This window comes from Sinohyriopsis cumingii, chromosome 11 (genome assembly GCF_028554795.1).
Source record: "Sinohyriopsis cumingii isolate HCF-2022 chromosome 11, ASM2855479v2, whole genome shotgun sequence".
NCBI lineage: Eukaryota > Metazoa > Mollusca > Bivalvia > Unionida > Unionidae > Sinohyriopsis > Sinohyriopsis cumingii.
The window spans coordinates 104,795,714-104,818,456 of record NC_142971.1 but is presented as its reverse complement, the minus strand read 5'-3'; the positions used below and the strand labels follow the sequence as shown (position 1 = coordinate 104,818,456).

At 35.0% G+C, this 22,743-nt stretch overlaps 1 protein-coding gene across 9 annotated transcripts in view; it reads right to left on the bottom strand.

Moving 5' to 3' along the window:
- Positions 1-22,743, bottom strand: part of LOC149789207 (SCO-spondin-like) — a 194,183-nt gene that overhangs the window by 145,670 nt on the left and 25,770 nt on the right. Inside the window, exons 16-17 of one of the 9 annotated variants that reach the window (XM_089975370.1) lie at positions 21,862-22,092; positions 18,825-20,467 (exon numbers count right to left, since the gene is read on the bottom strand). The exons of 7 other annotated variants lie outside the window; for them this stretch is intronic. In XM_089975370.1, the coding sequence (XP_089831496.1) occupies positions 20,313-20,467; positions 21,862-22,092 (386 nt within the window). In that variant the 3' untranslated portion in view covers positions 18,825-20,312. Of the gene's footprint in view, positions 1-18,824; positions 20,468-21,861; positions 22,093-22,743 lie in introns of those variants that run through there. One more of the 9 variants, XM_089975371.1, reaches the window with a different exon arrangement.

Genomic DNA, 22,743 nt, shown 5'->3' with positions numbered 1-22,743 from the left:
TATAATCAAATTCTTTAATAGGATATGGGATCAAGGCCAACTACCCTCCAAATGGAAACAGGCCATAGTAATACCAATCCCCAAGCTAGGTAAAGATCCCAACAACATAAATTCGTACCGACCCATCTCCCTTACAAACAATATTTGCAAAATAACGGAGACAATAGTCGCAAATAGGTTAAAACACCACCTAGAAACCAATAACCTACTCTCCATAAATCAATGTGGCTTTCGGAACAAACGGTCCACCACTGACCAACTTCTCACATTGGAAACAGACATGAAACTCGCTTTTAATGCACATAGGAAAACCGATCGCAACCTCATAGCAGTTTTTCTAGACCTAGAAAAAGCGTTCGACCTAGTATGGACCAATGGACTAATGGCCAAATTAAACCGATTTGGAATAACTGGACGCTTGTTCAACTGGATTGGCGATTTCCTCACAGGCCGGAAAATTACCACAAGAATAGGCAACACCCATTCGGAAGAATTTTTACTTGAAAATGGAACACCGAAAGGAATGTTCTTTGACAACCACCTCACATGGAAACAGCACATTGAACAACTCACCCAGAATTGTAACAAAGATCTCAATTTACTCAGGAACATGATAAGGACTGACGGGGGATCCAACCAGGAAACCCTCCTCACGATATATAAAACCCTAATTAGATCAAAACTGGATTACGGTTGCCAACATTTAACTCGGCTAAGCAACCTGTACTACAAACACCTGACACTATCCAGAGAAAAGCCTTACTATTATGCACAGGAACACACTCCCCTCATCATCATTAGAAGAACTACAAACACTAACAGGAGAACAACCCTTAAAATTACGTAGGCAAGAACTGCTCCTCCGATACTCCATTCGATTAGATACCCAACCAGACAACCATCCCAACAAAATAACTATAAACAAGTGTAAAGTTGTCTTCAAACCCAAAATCATACCCACCACACCAAGTGGCAAAGTAATCCTTGAACTAAGAGAAAAGATACATCTACTAAAACAACAGGTAACAAACAATACAGACCAGAACAAATCACCATGGTTACAAAAAGCACCAAGGATTAACACTGAAGCTACCAAATTAGGCAATAAAGAAGGTCAATAAAACTTACTAAAACCTGTACTGGTAAACGAAATCAACCAAAAATACCCGGACTATGTTAAAATATATACCGATGGATCAAAAACAAACAACCCACCAAGAACAGCAGCAGCAATAGTCATCCCTGAATTCAATATACAGACGGGATCCAGATTACCTGACTATTGCTCCATTTACACCACTGAATTCTGGGCTATACTTGAATCACTACAATGGATCAAAGACAACCAAATACCTAAAGCTGTCATTATAAGCGATTCCCTAAGCGTTATCAAATCGATCCAAAATCGGAATACACACTCTATTGAATAATTCCTCGACAGAGCATGCCAATTAATCGACGATATCACCACAGTACATCAATTAGTCGAGCTCATGTGGATACCGTCGCACATTGGAATCTCTGGCAACGAAACAGCAGACAAAATTGCACAAACCAAACTAGGAGATCAAAATTCTATCAAGCTTAACTATAGCTCTACAGAAGCACTAAGCTTCGCACAAACATATATAGACCAAAAATGGCAAGATGTTTGGAACTCCTCCACAAAAGGTAAAAAGTACCATCAAACCAAAAAACCGTAGATAGGAACATACAGCTACCTAAGGGTACCTACTTAGAACAGAAAACCATAAACAGGATAATAACTGGTAAAACTAAACTAGCAAACAGTTTTGGAAGGTTTCTAGGACCCAAACCAACAACCATTAACTACTTTAACTGCCACACCACCAAAGATCTACACCACGCATTCAATATATGCCAAAAATATCAACCCGCTAGGAAAATATTTATCAAAAACCAAAAAGAGATTAGATCACCACACACATAACCAGAGTTACTTATGGACTCTAATAAAAATAAACAATCAGCATATAAAAATATAAATAAATTCATAGACTCAGCAGGACATAGGAACAAAATATAATTACTATCCCCACAAAACCAAAAGACCCAGTAACTAGCTAAATAAATTTAGAAGCCCCCACATAAAAACCCATAACATATCATTCAATTTTATAAAAAAAATATTAATAAATAATTCACTTACGAAGCACCTATCAAAAACTAAGGAATCCGCAAAATCGGATGTTCTAGATGCCTTAACGAACCGAGTAATCAGCTAGGACTCCGGTCCTAGATGTCCTTAACGAACCGTGTAATCGGCTAGGACTCCGGTCTCTTGCTAAATAAAGTATAAATAACATTCAATCTCTAAAAACATTAATAAATAAATAACTTAAAGAGGCAATATCTAAAAACTTATAAATAGCATAACATAGGAAGCATACCCTAAACACCTCGACTAGTAATACCATAATAACCTTGAAAATCTCTCTTCATACATGATTTCTACTAACAACCTCTATAAACAGCACAGAACAAACACACACCGTTTTTAGAACATTTTGAAGAAGAAAAAAAACGAAAAAAAAAACGTAATAAACACCAGGCAAATGCAGCAAGAAACCAGCGATGTGAAGCAACCAGGACGATTCCCGAGCTCTCCTTCCCGCTAATGACAGTCAACCATTCGACTGTAAGGGACCTATATGGACCCACAGATTGAGGCCAAACTATCAGGGTTCCTTGAGCCCATAAAAGCCTGGGGGAGGTGGCACCATTCCCTTCCCCAGGAACAGCTAGCAGGCTGCGGTGCAGTCAGACAAAAGTGGCACATGCACAGTTGTGCGCACGCCACTATACTTAAACTCAACAACAGCAAAAAAGTGTCACGTAGTTATTAATATTAAATCTGAAAAATAGATTTTTCACTTGACCTGATCATCAAGAGTCAATAAACATTGTAGATACTAAACAAACAGACTAACTGCATACAGTGCTAGAGATGACTCGGATTGCATACAGTCCTAGAGATGACTTGGATTGCAAACAGTGCTAGAAATGAATACTGTAGTAATTTGAAAAATAAAAAATCGGGTTTGTTCTTGTCTGATACAGTTCCTGACTAAATCATCATTAGATTCGTTCGCAGTTTTTACTTATTTAGGATTTGCTCGATTTAGTATTCATAATCCTTTGCATTTTCATGATGACATTGTTTTTAGTTAAGCTATCTATTCAACATTTTTCTGGAGAGAATCATGGCAGACGAGCTTGAAAAGCACGAATGGACGGTCAGCATCGGAGGCAGAGCAATCACCAGCTTACGTATTGCCGACGACATTGATGGACTAGCAGGAAATGAGCAAGAATTGGCTAGCTTAGCAGAGACACAGCATGGAAATCAGTGCAGAGAAGACCAAAATGATGACCAACAATACCAAGGGCATCAGCACTGACATCCGGGTCCAAGGTACGAAGCTAGAAAGAGTCCACATCTTCAAGTATTTGGAGGCAACTGTAACAGATGAAGGATCGAAGCCTGAAGTACTCCCCATGATGGCACAGACAACATCAGCGCTGAAAAAACTGAAGCCCATCTGGAACGATAAGAACATCGCACTCAGTTCAAAGGTCAGACTGATGCACTCTCTGGTGATCTCCATATTTCTCTACGCCTGCGAATCATGGACCATAACAGCTGACTTAGAGAAAAGGATACAGGTCACAGAGATGAGATGTTTCCAAAGATCCTCAGCGTCACATACAAATCCCATGTCACCAATGAAGAAATACGGCAAAGGATAAGACAAGCCATTGGACCTCACGATGACCCCCTGATCACAGTGAAAAAAACGTAAACTGCAGTGGTATGGGCATGCCTCACGATTATCAGGACTTGCCAAGATAATCCTGCAAGGTACTGTACAAGGAATAAGAATTAGAGGCACTCAAAGAAAGAGGTGGGAAGATAACATTTGAGAATGGACAGGCTTGAAATTGAGCGACTCACTTAGAAAGACGTAAATTCGAAAGGAATGGAGGAAGCTGGTTGTTCCGTCTTGTGCGGTGCCCCAACGGTCTACAAGACTACGGGAATGATGATGTTGATAATGAAGCTATCCATGTATTGACGGGTTTTATCATATGATTGATTACATTAGGTTTGTTTTCCTCCATCTTACAATTTGTCGCCACGTCTATTTGAACACGTTTTTTTTTTTACTGATACGTTCTTTAATAAATGTCAAACCCAGAAAATAAACAAACTTTCTCTTCTATTCCGATGAACGAGCGAGCGAAATTACATTTTTTTTTATTTCAGTTACACAATGGTACTTTAGTATGTGACATGTAAAATCATTGTAGGTACCATACGTTTCCTTTTCAGAGACACTTTCTCACTTATTTTACTTATTTGTTGCACTTCCGTACAAACAGGCGACAATTTGGCGGTATTTGCCTTTAAACACAAGCAGTTTGTATTTGAAATAAACGTTCTGAATGATAAGAAGCGTATTATAATTAGAAAAATCAAGTGTATGCTGATAACACAATGCGAATAAGAGAACATTATGTAATTAATTATTTTGCAGTTACAAATAACAATTTCAATGAAGCGCATATTACATTTCTTTTGTTCTTGAGCTATTGCATGCAGTATCTACCAACGGTGAGCTGGCGGTACCTCGGGCGCAAGAGCGCTGGGCGGTGGGAAGGGGGCAAACAGCTGTTAAAATTAAATTGCATGGAAAATCGTTGGCGGGGCCAGGGCTCAATTTACCCATAGTACGTCATTGTTTACAAAAGCTACCTAAGCCAAGTTAACTAGTGGCAGAATGAGGGATATAAGGACATGGGCTACGTCATTAAAATAAACCAGAAAGGGAAGAAGGACACGGGCAAGTAAACCAGCAATATAAAGAAGGACCTATAGACACAGGCTACTTTCTTCATGAAAACCATTCATGTATAGAAGGACACGTAGACATGGTTTGTCTCATGCAAGTGAACCAGTAAAGGAAAGAAAGGATATATAGACAGAGGTGTGCTACCTTTAGCAGACCCTATAAATTGGGGATGGATAATAAAAGAAGGACCTATGAATGACTTATATATTGATGATGCCAATAAAATAATGGGACGGTGCGGTGTATCAAAGACATTATAATTTATTTTTAAATGAATGAGAGCTTACTTTAAGTCTTGTACGATTTTCAACAGGTTAGTGCAGAAAAAGTATCATGTGAAGAACTACTTATGGACATAAGCTGTAATAATTATCAAAAAGGGTTATTTATTGCCGAAAAGTAAGCTAAACACGTGTTATATGATATCGTTCATTACTTGCTTATCCAAAACTATGCACTGTTATTCAGTTATTTAGCTTTGTTCATTTGTTCAAACAACAAACCAAAGTGTAGGGAAAGATTTATTTCTAGGCATTTTCGTTTGCAATATATCTCATACCGTCTAAGTGACCTTTTGAATAATCTGGTTTAAGCTCTCGTATCAATCTTAAAGAAACGTAATGGTTGTATGAAGAGTTTGGAGAACAAATATTTTTCATGCAATCGTAACCTGAAAAGATACTAGAAACGTATTTGCTGATTAAAACAAGTTAGAAAAAAAACAAAAAAAAACATGAATTAGGAAAACAAGAGTAAATAAATTTAGCATAATATAAAACGGTGGTAAAAGACCGTTTTAAAATATTTTCATTAATGCTTTCAAAGGGAAATTTAAGAACGTACCCGAGACCAATTTTGCATAATCAGCTGAGAATAGGATAAAGTGGAATGCAATTAAATAGACAAGACTTTTACACAGATAAATGATTTGCCCAGGCCAGAAAACATATGGTCGTTGAGAAAATGAAGATGTATTGTTATCAACTTTAAGTATCATTTTCAACATCAGAGTAAAATTGGTATTTTGTTTTCGAAAATAAATAAAAAGAATATTAACGCTTATTTGGGCAGTATTGCTCGCTGCAGGCAACATTTTGTGGGGCTTTGTTTTCACTTAACAGGGTTTGCCACCATATTGTAGTACATAATTGGTAGATGATCGGTATTTAGTCCGATTGACTTGTCCTCCACTGCAGGTCACGGTACAATCAGTGGAGTCCATCAGTTTGCTCCAGTCGGTGAATCGGCCAGATAGGTAATGTCAAACTGTATCTCCAATGATGTGCTTATTTGTTTTTATTGATTAGTGGCTAATCACGTGGAACAAGAATAAGAGTTAAACAACAGAAATTTCTAAAGGTGTTTGATTCAGCATGATATAAACTACACTAGAAGTATGTAAAAATTTAATGCTAATAGATAAATCATTTGAATTTTACAGTCTCTGAGGTATATTTTATTACATGAAAATGAATATACAAATAATAAAAATGATGTTCAGTTTTGCAGTACCGCTTCTTGAAAGCAACAATCTGGGAGTCTTCCGTTTACCCGGCACATGGTTTTGCACTGTATTTTGTAGCCTGGTTTAAGTAAGTTTACTTGTACCACAGTTTGCGGAACAGGCATGGAAATACATTTAATGAATCCGCTATCACTAGGAATAATATAATTTTTCATTAAAATTGGTGTAGGATAGGAATGTTCCACCCGAAAGTAAACATTTTGCGTCAGACAGGAGACTTTGCTAAGTGTCTCTCGCATAATATTGATCCAGAGGGCTGCATGTTCCAATTCTACACTCAACGCAATGAATTGTTCTTTTACTTACATTTCTGAACGAAAAATGAGCGTCTTAGTCAAGATGGCGTATTGTGAATACCGATGCTACTTTCAGAGAGCAAAATCCTCATTGAACTTTTTGAAACTAAAATACGGAGCGTAAATGTTCGGTTTATATTGAAAAATTCCACGTAAACTTTAAATCACATTAAAACACATTTTAGCTTTCAACAATAATAGCTGAAATGGCTACGGTAATGGCAATATGCATCGTTCAAATTGTATACTGCAGAATGCAGATAGCAAATGATGATACTGTGAATATAATGAAACAAATGTCCACTCGCATCCATAACATTAATCAAGACGGACAAACGTTAATGAAATAGTCCTTGATACGGCTTTCATCCAGATTTGATTTACCCATAATAAACAACATTTATTTTGAAATAATACAATTGCAACAACCGCTTTTGTTTTACTCGAAATCGGAATAAAGCAGCCGTGCATGTAAGATGTAAGGGTTGATCAGTGCAAAAAAGCCTGTGGGCAGGACACTTAACTTTAACAGTTACGACTATAGTAGGCAAGAGGGCGATATTTAAGTCAGAATATAGGTTATGTGTGTGGTCGGAAAACAATTTTCGGCATCAGTGTTCTACATGGGAAAACATGATCATATGCATATAAGAAAGTGATGTTATTATATATATATATATATATATATATATATATATATATATATATATATATATATATATATATATATATATATATATATATATATATATATATAATAATAATAATAATAATAATAATATCCAGAGACTGCAGTTCGCCAAGTCGATCAACACTGAGAATTTCCTTCGAAAGAAGGATATATATATATATATATATATATATATATATATATATATATATATATATATATATATATATATATATATATATATATATATATATATATGTATATATATATATATATATATATATATATATATATATATATATATATATATATATATATATATATATATATATATATATATATATATATTAAATGTTATATCTGTATTGTTCAGCTTGTTATTAATTTATTAGCTAAACCCGGTCCTTGTTGAATATGCTTAGTTACAATATTGTTTCAGTTGAACTACTCTTGTTAGAATCTACTGCATACCTAATAAACAAAGAAAACCACAAATGTGGGAATAAAGTTTTTCTTGCGTCTATAACGTTTGGTGGTACATATTTATTGACGGCGTCAGGTACAGTAAAGACAGATGTATAGTAAACTGCAATAAATGTTTACTACTGTCCAGACGGCTACATAGAAGACGGTCATTCGAACTTGCTACTGGAATGCAAGTGCCCTTTTGTAAGAGGCTTCACTAAGCTCAATGGCTGTTATTTGCCATTGATATTATATGGTCTATATTTTTCTGTCACAGCATCATACGGTCTTCTAGTTCTCTGAGCCAACGTGGATTATATCAGATTTTAACATAAACTTGCACGACGGAGACTATGGTAAGTATGATAATGATTCTATCTCGATAGGCATTATAGGATTCTTTGTTGACTTGTGTGAGGCTGCTGAAATATAATTACCATTAATTTTTTTATAAAAAAGGGTTTGCAATCAGAATACACCATGATAAGCATCCGCGACCAGCTTGGTGTTTTTTCATTGAGATAGACAATATCAGAAAATATTTTTCCTACGGAAAAGCTAGTCACTTTTACAGCTACTCGTAGACAAATTTGTTCGATATTTGTATGTACCTTGAGAGTTAAAAGGTAGCAAAATATTGTGCAACTGACACGGTATTGTCCGTAGAGGTATTCACGATCTCAGAACGGATTGATACTCCAAGGCAACACACGAGAATCGATTTTCCTATGGCATTCTTTGGTTGTACGAACTGCGGTTGCTTTCATAATGTAACACATATTTTATACAGAAAATAATTAAACAAAGATAAATAATAACCTACTCACCTTTGTATCAATCTCAATAGCATTCTACCCATCTTCATATCCACCAATCTATGAATCTACCCATCTATGCATCCACATCACCATGCATCTCTATCACTTTCTACCCATCTATGAATCCACCCATCTATGCATCCATATCACCATTTACCCATCCATGAATCCACCCATCCATGCATCCATATCACCTTCTACCCATCTATGAATCCACCCATCTATGCATCCATATCACCATCTACCCATCCATGAATCCACCCATCCATGCATCCATATCACCTTCTACCCATCTATGAATCCACCCATCGATATCATTATCATCAGTCATTCTTTCATTCATCTGTATTGCTGTCCGTTTCCGTAACTTTTAATTATGACCCTGGAATCTAAAAATAAGAACAACAACAATACAAATTGTCTGATTAAGGAAAGCTGGATATAGTGAAGCATAGACACGTGTATGTTCTATGGACCACCTACTATCTTACACAATACCGTGTATTGTTGAGTGAACAGTATAAAGGAAGCAACCCAGTGTATCAGGCACGATATAAGCTTGTGCAGTTGTCGCCCTAATGCACCAAATTTCCTGCTGATACAGTAATTTCCAGTAAATAAGAAATACCTGAAAGTTGTCAACACAGTTCGCACACTTTCTCCCATTCGTTGACAGTATTTACTTATTTGTGTATGTTAATTACTAACTTGAGCCATCTGTCTCATACGTGATGTCATACGTGATGTGAAAGTAATTGAAGCTTTTACATACAGAACTGGACGGTGCAGTTTGAGCTGAAGTCATATTCCACATCAATTGATTCATGTAAATACCACACTTTAGTTCTAGATTCATTACTTGTTGGACTTTTAAACTTTACAGTCAGGACAGTGAAGAGTGTGAGCACATATTGTCTTAATTACTTTTTTGATATTCTATCGTATGTTATTAAATAATTTTTCGTACCTCGGGTGACTCGGTTCATGAAGGTTCTTCAGCGACTGATTCGTTCGAGCCATGGAGATGATTATGGATCATGGAACGCAACTGACTCGTGCCTACAATAATTAAATATTGGTCTGTACATTTCAATATACGGTGATATCTTTGGACAGGCACTTTTGAATTTCTATCGTTTATACCTGAATGCACCAAGAAAACTAATCTAGCATTGCGCACTGCCATTACTTTTTTCTGACAGCCGAAAGAATCATGCGTAAATATTTTGTAATCAACATTAAACTAATAGTGCGTTATGAATGATAAAAGGGACTTTAATATACATTACACTTTAAAAGATAACAATGTGGATCGAACAAAAATGGTGATAATCCATATATATATATATATATATATATATATATATATATATATATATATATATATATATATATATATATATATATATATATCCTTTATTAAAGAGAGGCTTGGAATTCTCTAATTACTTTCCATATAACAGACACGATCAAACAATAGCTTCTTAATTTTATTAAGAGCTAGGTCTTCAATTAGTCTAGAGTTCGAAGCATTTGCATATGAGGTACAGACTTTTCATCGGACGTTACCATTATGATTTCTTACTGGAAATCGGCACTGAAGTGTGACCTAATCGATCAATTAGTTTAGTTCAAATTTTCCCTACCAATGTATAAATATGAAGAATAAAACCAGTTTCTTTTTTGACTACTGGATTTTGATAGATTGCAAGCCATCTAGAATGTTGTGACAGGAAAAACAAATTGCTCATATGTATGAAGGCTTCAGTAGCCAAAAGTATCCAATGAACTCAGTGCAATGCCAGCAATAGGTAAGGTATCCAATGAACTCAGTGCAATGCCAGCAATAGGTAAAGTATCCAATGAACTCAGTGCAATGCCATAAATAGGCAAAGTATCCAATGAACTCAGTGCAATGTCAGCAATAGGTAAAGTATCCAATGAACTCAGTGCAATGCTAGCAATAGGTAAAGTATCCAATGAACTCAGTGCAATGCCAGCAATAGGTAAGGTAGCCAATGAACTCAGTGCAATGCCATAAATAGGCAAATTATCCAATGAACTCAGTGCAATGTCAGCAATAGGTAAAGTATCCAATGAACTCAGTGCAATGCTAGCAATAGGCATTTTATTCAATGAACTCAGTGCAATGCCAGCAATAGGTAAAGTATCCAATGAACTCAGTGCAATGACAGCTGGTGAATATGTAGATAATCTATGTATTTTCTTAATGCGGAAACGATGGCCTCTTTATAATATAAGAAGGTTATAATCATTGCGACTACACTAGGTTTTACAACCATACCGTGCGACGGATAAAGCAATAATCTGATACAAGATCTTTGCTATGTTTGCAATAAGCCAATAAAGCCGAATAAACAACTCAAAACTTTCCATTTCCCCTTTATATCCTAGTATCAAGTTTGTTGTATTTACAAGCAATAATGCCTAAATGTCTACATCAGTCTGTTTATAGAATAGTCGCATTTCTTAAATTTCAATGCCCGTGTCTTCTATTGTAGCTTGATGAACTTTCCAATGCCCGTGTCTTCTACTAGAGCTTGATGAACTTTCCAATGCCCGTGTCTTCTATTGTAGTTTGATGAACTTTCCAATGCCCGTATCTTCTAATGTAGTTTGATGAACTTTCCAATGCCCGTATCTTCTATTGTAGCTTGATGAACTTTCCAATGCCCGTGTCTTGTACTAGAGCTTGATGAACGTTCATGAAAATCAGTTATATTGATTGTTAGAATTTTATCTGAATCACCTTTGAAAATATGTCTCCAGGAAGTGACCCATGACTACGTTTGAGAGACTCAAAAGAAGCATATAAGCTAGAGTCAGATAAGGGCACGCATTCTCGAGAAATACAAACCAAAAGTGCATGTCTTAACATACCAGCTGTCTCATTCATAAATAAAATGTAGAACCAAGGGAAAATATTCTTTCTCGCATTGTGTCTTCCAACACTGAAAATCTGTAAGAAATTCTTCTTCAAAGAAAAACTCTGCTGTACATATTTATGTACATATTTATGTACAGCTTGACATTACAATCCATATTTAGTACCGTTTTGAAATGATTTATCATTAATTCGTCATGTCATACATTGTCAAAAGCTTTCTGAGAATCAAAAAAGCTGCGTACAATTTGTTTTGGTTTCAACTAGCATAGGCAGCTACTTCGTGGACCCCAAAAAGAAGTCATATTGCAACCTACACCCATCTGAAAGCCACCCCATGGACTGTGTTAATCGAAAACGTGGTAGATTTTAAATCGGTATGTAACCATATTAATAAAATAGTTTCGAAAATCCTTAAAATTACTGGAGGAATCGTATCTCCCTATAAATGTTTGGATCTCTTAAATTCTTATTTCTTCCATTACTCAACCAGATGTTTCCAAAAGTAAGTGAAGTGGTATTATTTCAAAGTGTGAAGCCTTGCGACATTAGAATCTCTCTCTCTCTCTCTCTCTCTCTCTCTCACACACACACACACACACACACACACATGCACACACTTACATACACACATTAGGCTGCATATACACAAACGTACAATTTAATAAGTTGATGCCGATGAAATGTGCACTTTTGACATTTGCTCAATATTTTTTTTATTCAAAGAATATCAAACTACATCTACTTCATTTGTTTGCTTAATAAATACTAGTAGTAAAAATCGGTTACCTGCCTTGGCTTCAGGAGGGTTTAATCAATCCGTATTGATTTACTTAATTCTTAGTAGTTTTATCACTTCGCACATGCTCATTTGAGATCCATAAAAAGTGGTGACCCTTTCTCCATCGCTCGATCACTCTCTTTCTCCTCATAGAATATGGATAGCTTATAAAGGCGACTACAGTTCTGGCTACCCCAAATGCTTACACCGAGTTTATGGATGACCTTGTGAAGATTTAAAGGGTACCTACAATACAGACTTTGACTATCATCGACGATTTACTAAGCACAATTTCAAATTCGGGACAATAGTTTCAATATATCGCAAGACCGCAATAAAAACTTCGCAGAATTTTTTGTAAAAAAACCCCTCTTATCTACCATTTATCGAATGTAAAATCAGTTCTTCGCGACTATTATTAAATAAATGTGATGCCATCATACTTTCTTTTAAATTTCACGTCTACCCGCAGCGAAATAAACCCACTACATTTAAAATAAAGACGTTCAAGACAGGTATTGGGAGACCGGTGGAATATAATTTTCTTAGAAAACCTGAAGCTGAAGAAAGGAACTAGAACGTACAAATACCACTTTGTTGAGCGAACAATCATGTGTTTAATCCAAATTTCCACGCGTTATCAGAGCTTTTTAAGCGCATAGTTATTGTGCTCATCCGACTTCTAATTCATTTTCCAAAGACAATAATGTTAACATATTAAAATAAAAAATAGGTTTTGCATTAGTTTGCTATACACACCGTACATGATTCCATTCATTAGAGTTATAGGAGTTGTTTAGGTTTGAAATAAAGATGATTCGATGCACGCTTTTTAGCCTCGTGCGCATAAACAAGGCTACTTCATAACAATACTGCACCTAATAACATAGGTCTCGGACCAAGATTCCATATGATATTTTATAGGTATGAAACACAAAATATAAAAATAAAAGTAGATATTTTGTTCTCAAGTATGATGTATATAAAATAAAGTTTATGGAATGTATGATGGAATAAAGTGAAATCCATTTACTATCCAATACAAGTATCTCACAATATTTAGTACTCAGTTTTTTTAAAATAAATATTCCACTACCAGTAAGCTGGTCATCTGGCTGTAAAGTAATTAGTGGTCCAATACCTGTATCCGCAATGTTATGATTACCCGCCCTGACGCTGAAGAACTAGATGTACATGTACTTCATCTAACATAAGCAACACGTGTGAAAAATATCTTCCAAACAAATCTATATCTGGTCTGGTTTTACCTTGCTCTTCCTGCAGTATGCATTTTTGTATTTTTTTTATGGCAGTATTATATGCTCGTCAGCAAATGCCATATACGATTTTACCCAACCAGGGCACTAAATTCACAAACTCCAGTAGTTCGGTCGGGGTTTAAAATGTATTCTCGTACTTAATGTGTGGCGGGATAATTCAGTGCGCTATTTTCATTCCTCTGGCAATAAAGAATCGCATTCTTAATTATGTCAATGCTCACAAGTTCAGCCCCTGCCATTGTCATTTCCTTAAAATGAGATGACATAGGAGTAACTCGTCCTACCATCCACTCTTAAAATATTGCCTCAAGCACTAACCGTCACTGAGGATCAAAGACAATAGTTATATACGTCACAATGTGAAACATATCAACAATTTCAAGATATTTACCACACTATGTAAAGATACGCTTTCAGATCAATTGTTAAAACCTTTTCCACATTTACGTCGATCAAAATGATCTAAAAAGACCCACCTGGTTTTATGTTGCATATTGTTTGCCAGTCTTGATTGTTTGCATCATGATTTCATACGTTGTTTGCCCTTTATTCTAGTTAGACATTAAATCATAACCGTGAAACTTCCTCCACTGAAATACCTTTTTGAAAGACTTTTTGTATGAGGCTAGATATATTAGTCCACAAATAAAGGTTTCACTAGATCAATTCATTGTAAGACGGTAAGCAAGAAAAACATGTCTTATATGTTTTTTGTTTTTTAGTTTTTATTTTAGTCCAAAACCAGATTGATAAGCATATTGCTTTAATATCATCTCAGTGTCTCGTCTCGTCTGGTACAATATTTGACCCACCTTGAACCGACATTGCCAATCAAACAGTATATACCCAAAGACAAGAAATAGTTTTTATTTCTTACCGTCGTCATCAGGAGGAAAACATTTCCTACAATCTAAGTTTAAAATCAATTAATGCTACGTTATCACATCCAAACGCGTTTCACCACATGATTTAGCTCACAAAATCTAATACATGTATGCTATTTTCAAGAAGTTTAATATTGGAATTATTTTAAAAGAACGTTAACCTTTGTGGAAAGCACATCCATTTCTCAATTTCGTTATAAATCCCCTGTCAAGTCATACCAAAGACAAAAATGGTACTAACAGTTGCTTCGCTAGGCGCTCCGCATTAAGAGTTAGTGTTAGGACTGATCGGCCCCAGTGCTAGTCATTACTATAAACAGCCACGCTAGCTATATCACTGAAAAATTGTTAAAGCTACATTAAAAAGTCGAAATCACACACACACACACACACACACACACACACACACACTTTTACTCTGAGTAAATAATACTCGCATAAACCGAGAGTTGCAACTACTCTTACGATTTGTTGATCAGGTACTTTTATATTATGTTTGCGCTAAAGCAGACGTGACAAGTTAGTCTTTCACCTATAGTGAAGAAGCAATGTTCTGTGATTTCTTCATACAATTCACCTCGAAAATTAAGATTAATAGGTTTTAGTTATAATATACCTTTGTTACTATATAGCTGAATCCTCGAAAGCCCATAACATTCAGCACGAGATAATGCATTTGTTTTGCAGGTTTGCTATTGTAATCAGTTGGATACTTTTTTCTACGATTTCACTGTTTTGCTCCTAATTGATACACAAATATACAATAAATGCATTATATATATATATATATATATATATATATATATATATATATATATATATATATATATATATATATATATAGTTTTGCTCAAAAATGTCTAATCATCATTGGTAAAACATAAACAGATATGTTGCGCTTGAATACGTTATGGCTTCTATTTCATTCTCGTGCCAACAATAGAAAAAGCTCTCGTGGACTTATGATACAGTTGTTCTGACAGGTGTTGTTTTAATATACCATACACAGAGATTTTCTTTAAAAATAGGGATTCAAGACGCTAATATAACTAGACATAATTTATTGTGATTTGGGAAAACTAGAATCCAGGAAGAACTATATGCATTCCATATGTAAGCCAGTGTAAGGGGTACACCCTAATGGAACTGTCACATCACACCGAACTATAATGCACAAGGGCTCATATATCCGTGAAGCCAAATATGCTAATAGTTGGTCATAATAACAACAAATTGATTGAAACCTATCATTACCATTTACCCTGGCATATAAAATGCGATGCCCGTGAGAAAAGATATGTGTTGTCGATATGTTCTTTCGATTTTAACGTAGTCTTAACAATTTAGCCAAATCGCTACGATGTCTGCAGTATGGTAGTTAATAGTGATATTTAGCACTGAGGCATCAGGCCTCAGACATGTGGCATCATGTCCCACCAAGTAAAATTATCCTGACACCAGGCCGACCAGTCCTAACAATAACCTATTAATGCTGAGCACCAAGCGAGACAGCTGCTATTACCATTTTTATAACTCTTGGTCATGACTCGGCCGGGGTTTGAACCCGCGACCTACCACAGACAAAGCGGATGCTCTAAGCACTTAGGCCACCAGAGCGGTCGATATAAGAAATGGTTACACGAAAAACAATATCCTGGTTTTATGAAAATTTGTTAGTCATATTTAGATACTGTATACACTCAATGACCTTCCTCATCTGCGCATCACCTACTCATGCTATTTTTCATTTCTATTGTGGATTCATAAGGTTAATTTCTGATAATTGGCGAAATAGCAAAGAAATTAGAAACGGGAAACGATCAAGTATTGTGTGCAGATTCTTTCGCTTGAATTAGCGTCAATTTAAAATAAAAACATTTTACTGATCATTGATAATTTTAAGCGAGAAAACAACCTCACATTTGACATAATTCCAACATTAATAATGATAGTCAACGATGTATAATGACTCAAATGATAAAAATCCGGTCTTTAAAAAAAATGAAGGTTGTTATTTATCATTTTAGATGATATAGAGCCTTACTTTGACATAGTGAGATTACAAACGTGTGTTTCCTACGTAAAACATGTTTTGCTTTCGTCAATAAACATTTAGGGACGAATAATAAATGCCAGTTATAGATCATACGTAAAACATTTTTGCTTTCGTCAATAAGCATTTAGCGACGAATAATAAATGTCAGTTATAGATCATACGTAAAACTATTTTTGCTTTCGTCAATAAGCATTTAGCGACGAATAATACATGACAGTTATAGATCATATAGGCTTATCAAGTCAAATTCCATGCGAAGTCATGAAAAGATAATTTCCATTCTTCAACATGCCATTTGCATAAAACATGTTAACAAGATACATTTAGTTGAATTATGATGGTGTTGACTTGGAACCATCTAAAATAGATTTGAGTACATCAGTGAATATAGAGGTTTTATCGTCGTTTATATAAGCAAACTCCTTAAATTTACAGTAGCTTCCTACACTGTTCCAGAACGCGTTTACAATCTATCGTATGAATTGACGAAGACTAGTCTCTTGTATGAATGGAAATGCTGGTAACTTGTCCTGAAAAATTGCAACTAGCTAAACATGTTTCATTTACTGATTTGCTATATATGTAATTTATTAATTTTAAATAAACATAATATGATTGCGTACAGATGTGAAAAAGTCTAAGAGCAATGAACAAACAATGAAAATGAAAGAAAAGTACAATTACTTCCTTGACCATTATACATCTTTGCATGTCTGACTATGAATTAATGATTCAGTATTTATAGCTTACTGAATTTGTATGGGAAATCACGAAGGAGTTTTTCTGAACTAGAACTCACTATTCACGGCCTAGAGTATTGCTTAGAAAAGAAAACCAAGTTCTTGTTTTCCCAATACAAAAATAGTTTAAAAAAAATTAATATATACTCATTTCTCTTTTCTTCATAATTCTGAATAATAAGAACTCATTGCATGAAACAGAGTAATTTAATTTCTGCTAGATTTCAAGGTAAATACATAACTCAACAAATGCACAATAACAATATTTATGCGCACATAGTAGGGCACAGCGACCTTGCAACTTGATATAGTATCGCACGCTCAGTCATTTGTTTCAAAAAGACATCTCGTTTTTGTCCGCTTAAAATTTAATATTTAATTTATACTATGAATAAATGCGCACTGAAACAAATTTTCTAGTTGTAATGGACTGTATATATTATCTAGGTACGATATTCATGGGACTGTACATGCGTTTCTGTTCTGTCAACGATAGTTGTGAACCATACGATGGTAACAGCATGAATCATTTTAATTAATATTTTCAAAAGCACTCAGGATTAAATATTGTTTGCTAGGGAATATCAAATTAATTTCGTATTTGAGTGTAGCAAATACTATTTTGGACTGTGAATTATATTGTGGAAATTACAGTATAATTTTGCAATATAGATCACTTTTTGGAACCCATGTAATTCGGATTAGCATAAATCACTAAGAAAGTACATTTCGTGGAAATTACAGATGCAAAGAGGTAATTTTATTTTGTTGCCACAGTTATTACTATCTAAAGGCGAAATATATTTATGTCCTGTCAATTGCATGCTCTTTGTTGTAAGGACTCCAACTATGTGCATGACCTGTATGACTTGTATGATTGCTATCAATCAAAACATTTTCCCAAAAAGTAAAACGATGGTATTGCAAGGCAGCTGGGGTGTGACAGCTCATTTCGCCAGTAGAAATAAGGCCTCTTCGTCGTCTTGGCTTACTGACGCTGAGACGTTTGCTTTCTGCCCAAATCAACGGCCTTCAGATGCGTTTCTTTTACAATTTAGTGTTTGGACTGAGCTGTAAGATGGGACGTATCTGAAATCCACGGGATAGACCTTGTACTTAATGTATCATTCTATGTTATTATGTAGTCAGAACCATTCGATTTGTGAATTGTGTGAACATTTATCCAGATAATTGTATAAATGATCAGAAGGGTACTTTCAGTACTGACTGTACCATACTTTTCGCAACAATCAGGATGACAGTTTTTCCCTGGAGGTACACCATGGGGCAGAGATGTCTAAAGCACTCGCTTTTACCGATCAATGTCATCTCACCACTGTCCGAGAGGGTTCAAATTTCGTGTTCGGCCATTGCGGGTATGTGAGCAAGATACCAGTAGTTTCCTGTGGGTCGGCGGTACTTATCTGGATTTCCCAGGTCCACCGGAATATCCATAAATATGAAAATTGATAATGAATTTTATTTTACAATGCAAGGTTGATTTACATCAAGAAAAATCGAACACATCTATATGACGCAATAGCAACTCTTTATTCAATTAGAGTGGCTATTATTATTAAATACATAAGGTACCACTGTATATGATGAAAAAGAGTTACAGCAACAACAACAAAAAATCATGTCAAAATCTTAATTAAGTTCTGAAGCGGCTTTTATATACGAAAAGAGTGAAGACATCTGTGAATTAATGGTAATGATACGTATTCAAATGCATACATAAATTCTCCTCTAAATACTTTTGATATAAACTTTAACATAAGGCGGAAGGAACGCCTGCATGAACATTCAAGGAAATCTGCTTTATGATGGTAGTAGTGAAAAGCGAAAAAAGAATTAAAAACAGATAAAATGAACGCTGTCTTTATTTGACGTTATTTCCATTAATTTTTTTCCATGGAAATTTTGTAAAAATTGGGCTTAAGCAGAAAGTTATCTTTGAGTTAATTGCTACATTTAGCTATTAAAGCTTCGGTGTTCGACAAAACATGTTGGTCAATGTTCAATCAGGGCTGTACATTTATAGTTACAAAATAATATAGCTGGTATTGTAATACATGGTTGCATGCGCTATGAATATATGACCTAGATATCATTGCCACTTGTGTCTCTTGTTATCAACTCAGGTAATGGTAAGTAGCTGGCGTAAGGTAACGTAAAAGACTAATTAGGAAAAGTGAAAACATGCATTAACCAAACATTTGCATAATGACCTAAAATTCAACGAGCAAATGTACACACTATTTTGAGACTTTGCAATATTACCCTATGCAATTATTGAAATGAATATTTGAATTTAAAGGAAAACAAGATCGAATAGAGAAAAAAGGAAAAAAAAAGAAACAGGACAAATAAAAACAGAAAAGCAATAAAATAGACAAACATGATAATAATACTAAATGTCAGATAAGAATTGCAAAAGTTCTATCAACACTATCAGTTACAAAATTAAACTAAGGCACTTGAATATGTTGCTTCTCGGTGTATATACAACACGTACCATTGTTGAATATAGCAGAAAGTACGAACTTGGCGTACGACATTTTGAAATTGGTGTGGACATTAAATATGTTGATAAAATTAATTAACAAAACACATGCAAACCTGTTCGGATACTCTGAAATCTTTTATATGCATGCAATGCAGTTTACACTCAATCCATTTCTGATACATCTAGCTATAATAAGTGCATGTAAAATGAGGAAAGCATGGTCTCTAGTCGTATTAATCAAAAAATAAAATACAGAAAAAGAAGAATGCAGAATGCTTTCCAGTGCAAAAAAAAAAACAAAAAAAAAAAAAACGTTAGAAATAATTGCAAGCAAACCCACGCAAGCTATAATTTAAATTTATATCATTATTTGTTGGGATCGATTATGAAGGAATAGAGTGAGGCGTAAAGATTGGGTGCTCACGCATATTTCAAATTGCCCTTTCATTTACAGGTAATTGTATTATGTATAAAACACACTTTAGGATGTTTCAGTGGCGTCTGGATCCTCAGCATGTGCCACGTCGACAGGTGAGTTGACTCTGATCCCAGTAGGTTCCAGCCGCACATGAGAAAATGAACGGCTTGTTCCATGCACACTGGATAAATTTCGTGCAATCGGCCGGATGCTTAATGTATCCATGACTGATGTGATCACATGCACCTAAAATTAAAAAGGGACGATGATGACATTTTGTCGGTATGATACGAAACCTATTATTTACATTTTAAAATTTTTCTTTGTCATCTATCCAAGATACACTGTATTTATTTATCTTACAACATTGTCGTAGGTATCATTCTAAATAACGATGACAACGAAATCAAAACAGTTGTATTCACGAGAATGAATACAAAAATTTGTTGAAGGTAACTTAGAGCAATTTTCCAGATATGATAAAGGTGTGACAGAGAATATTATATTATTGAGGACCGATTCAAAGACATTTTAGATTATATCATTGAGACACATCAAGGGAATTGGTCCATCAGCACTTTCAAGACTATTTGAGTTCATTCGGAAAATTCGATGCTTTTGGACTTGAGATAGAAAATTATGATTATTTGGGATTTAATTCAAATTACTGTAAGTTACTTTTAAAGTTTACCTGTAACTTCGAGAATTAAAGTATTTGTTGATTATCCTAGTCGTAACAATTGACTGAGTTTGATAACAAAAGCTATATAAATATCATGAACACTGCGTACCACTACTGTTAGCAGGATGATAGTTAAAATTATCTCCCAACTACTTGTAGAGGAATAGGCCGAACTGAATTTAGTCGGAGGCCTATGGCGGTAAGTTTCTCATCCAGCAAATAAGTTATTGTTTGTTTCTCCAAATGCGATGACAAGTCGAGTTACAAGATCACCACAGTCACCAACAAAGATCCTTCTTTTTCATAGACATGTAAGCTCATGTAGAGCACACGAAGAGCATTTCGTTCGTTTGAGCCTTTATTACTTTTAAGAAAGATATCAGGAATTAGGCCTTGGTCATTGTAATAAAAGACATTATGGCATATAGGGTTGAGGACACTTTTTGTGCAAGAGATGGTTCTTACAATCCATGCAAGAAAGATAAATCCACAATTATACTGGATTATTGATCTATATTGATGTTTATACTATTTTTGCTGCGAAAGGTCAGAAAATTAACATTTGCGCTATTCCTTGTTAATTGTATCCAAGTATACAACTGAAAATACCAACACTTTTAAATTAACTATGTTTCCTCTAAAAGAAAATAGTACAATTTTTCTTCTAATCTGTCAGAAATCTCATTAAGTTCTACTGGTATAGACGGTCATAGTAAAAATAAACTTTATCGCAATATCCCGAATAAAACAACCTTCAAACAGAATTTGCAAAAAAACTTTCTCATATTGCCACTTCACAATCTGCAGGTTTCATTCCAACCTGACTATTTTATAATTAAATCGATGCAATTCTCCTGTGCTTAAATTACTTATATACTGCCTACAATATGAAAATCAACAAATACTATTTTCTGTAAATAACACATCAATCATACATACATTTACCAGGTATACTTACAGTTTGAAGAATTACACCCAGATCCGCCGCCACCAGGAGCTGAAGTAGTCCTACCTGTTATGGTGGAGGCATTACTACAGTTGCCAACGTTCTCTGGCCAGTCACAGGTTTGACTGATAGGATTGAACACGGTACCGGTGCTGCAAGTCATTTCTTGCCAGGTGCCTGTCGCGCAAATCATGAACTTTCCACAATCGTCCGAATTCGCCATTTTAGCTCCATCGTTACATCCTGGGGAGAAAAGACAATATATCTGAAGAAAATAAACTGATATGTTAAAGTTACTGATCATTTTGCTGAATGTTTGGGTTTAAAACTGAATGATATGCTTTTTTGCCAACTCTTGTACTGCTCAGAAATTCAAATATAATAAAATTTGTTATTTGTTTGACGAAACCTCCAGTTATCTTTTCTCTTCAAATAAATATGTAAGCGCAAATGGCAAAATATACCAGAAGATAATTATTGAATAGATGATCACTAAACTGTAATGTTTTGAGTTTTCTTGATCATTAAAATAATATTAAAGTGGTATTGCGCTAATATGTGACTTCAATACAATTATAGTATTCACAAACATAGCAGTAGCTTTGCCTAATCATAGACGCTGTTTGTACGAATCATGTCCGGGACTAATTGTCCCATCTTTTCATCTACATGCATACAATCTTGTCGACAACCACCTCCTGTTTCCAGTAAAATTTTATACAAAGCCATGGATGGCTGTAAATGTTTGGTTCTAAAACAAAATACAAATTATGCCATCTTTGCTCTCTGTGTTTTGTTTCTTTTTCTTTCTAGAACAAAACCCCGGTCTGCGCGTTCTCTCTGCACTGAATCAACGTAGTAAAAGAGTTACAAATTGGCGTACAATTAGTCTTT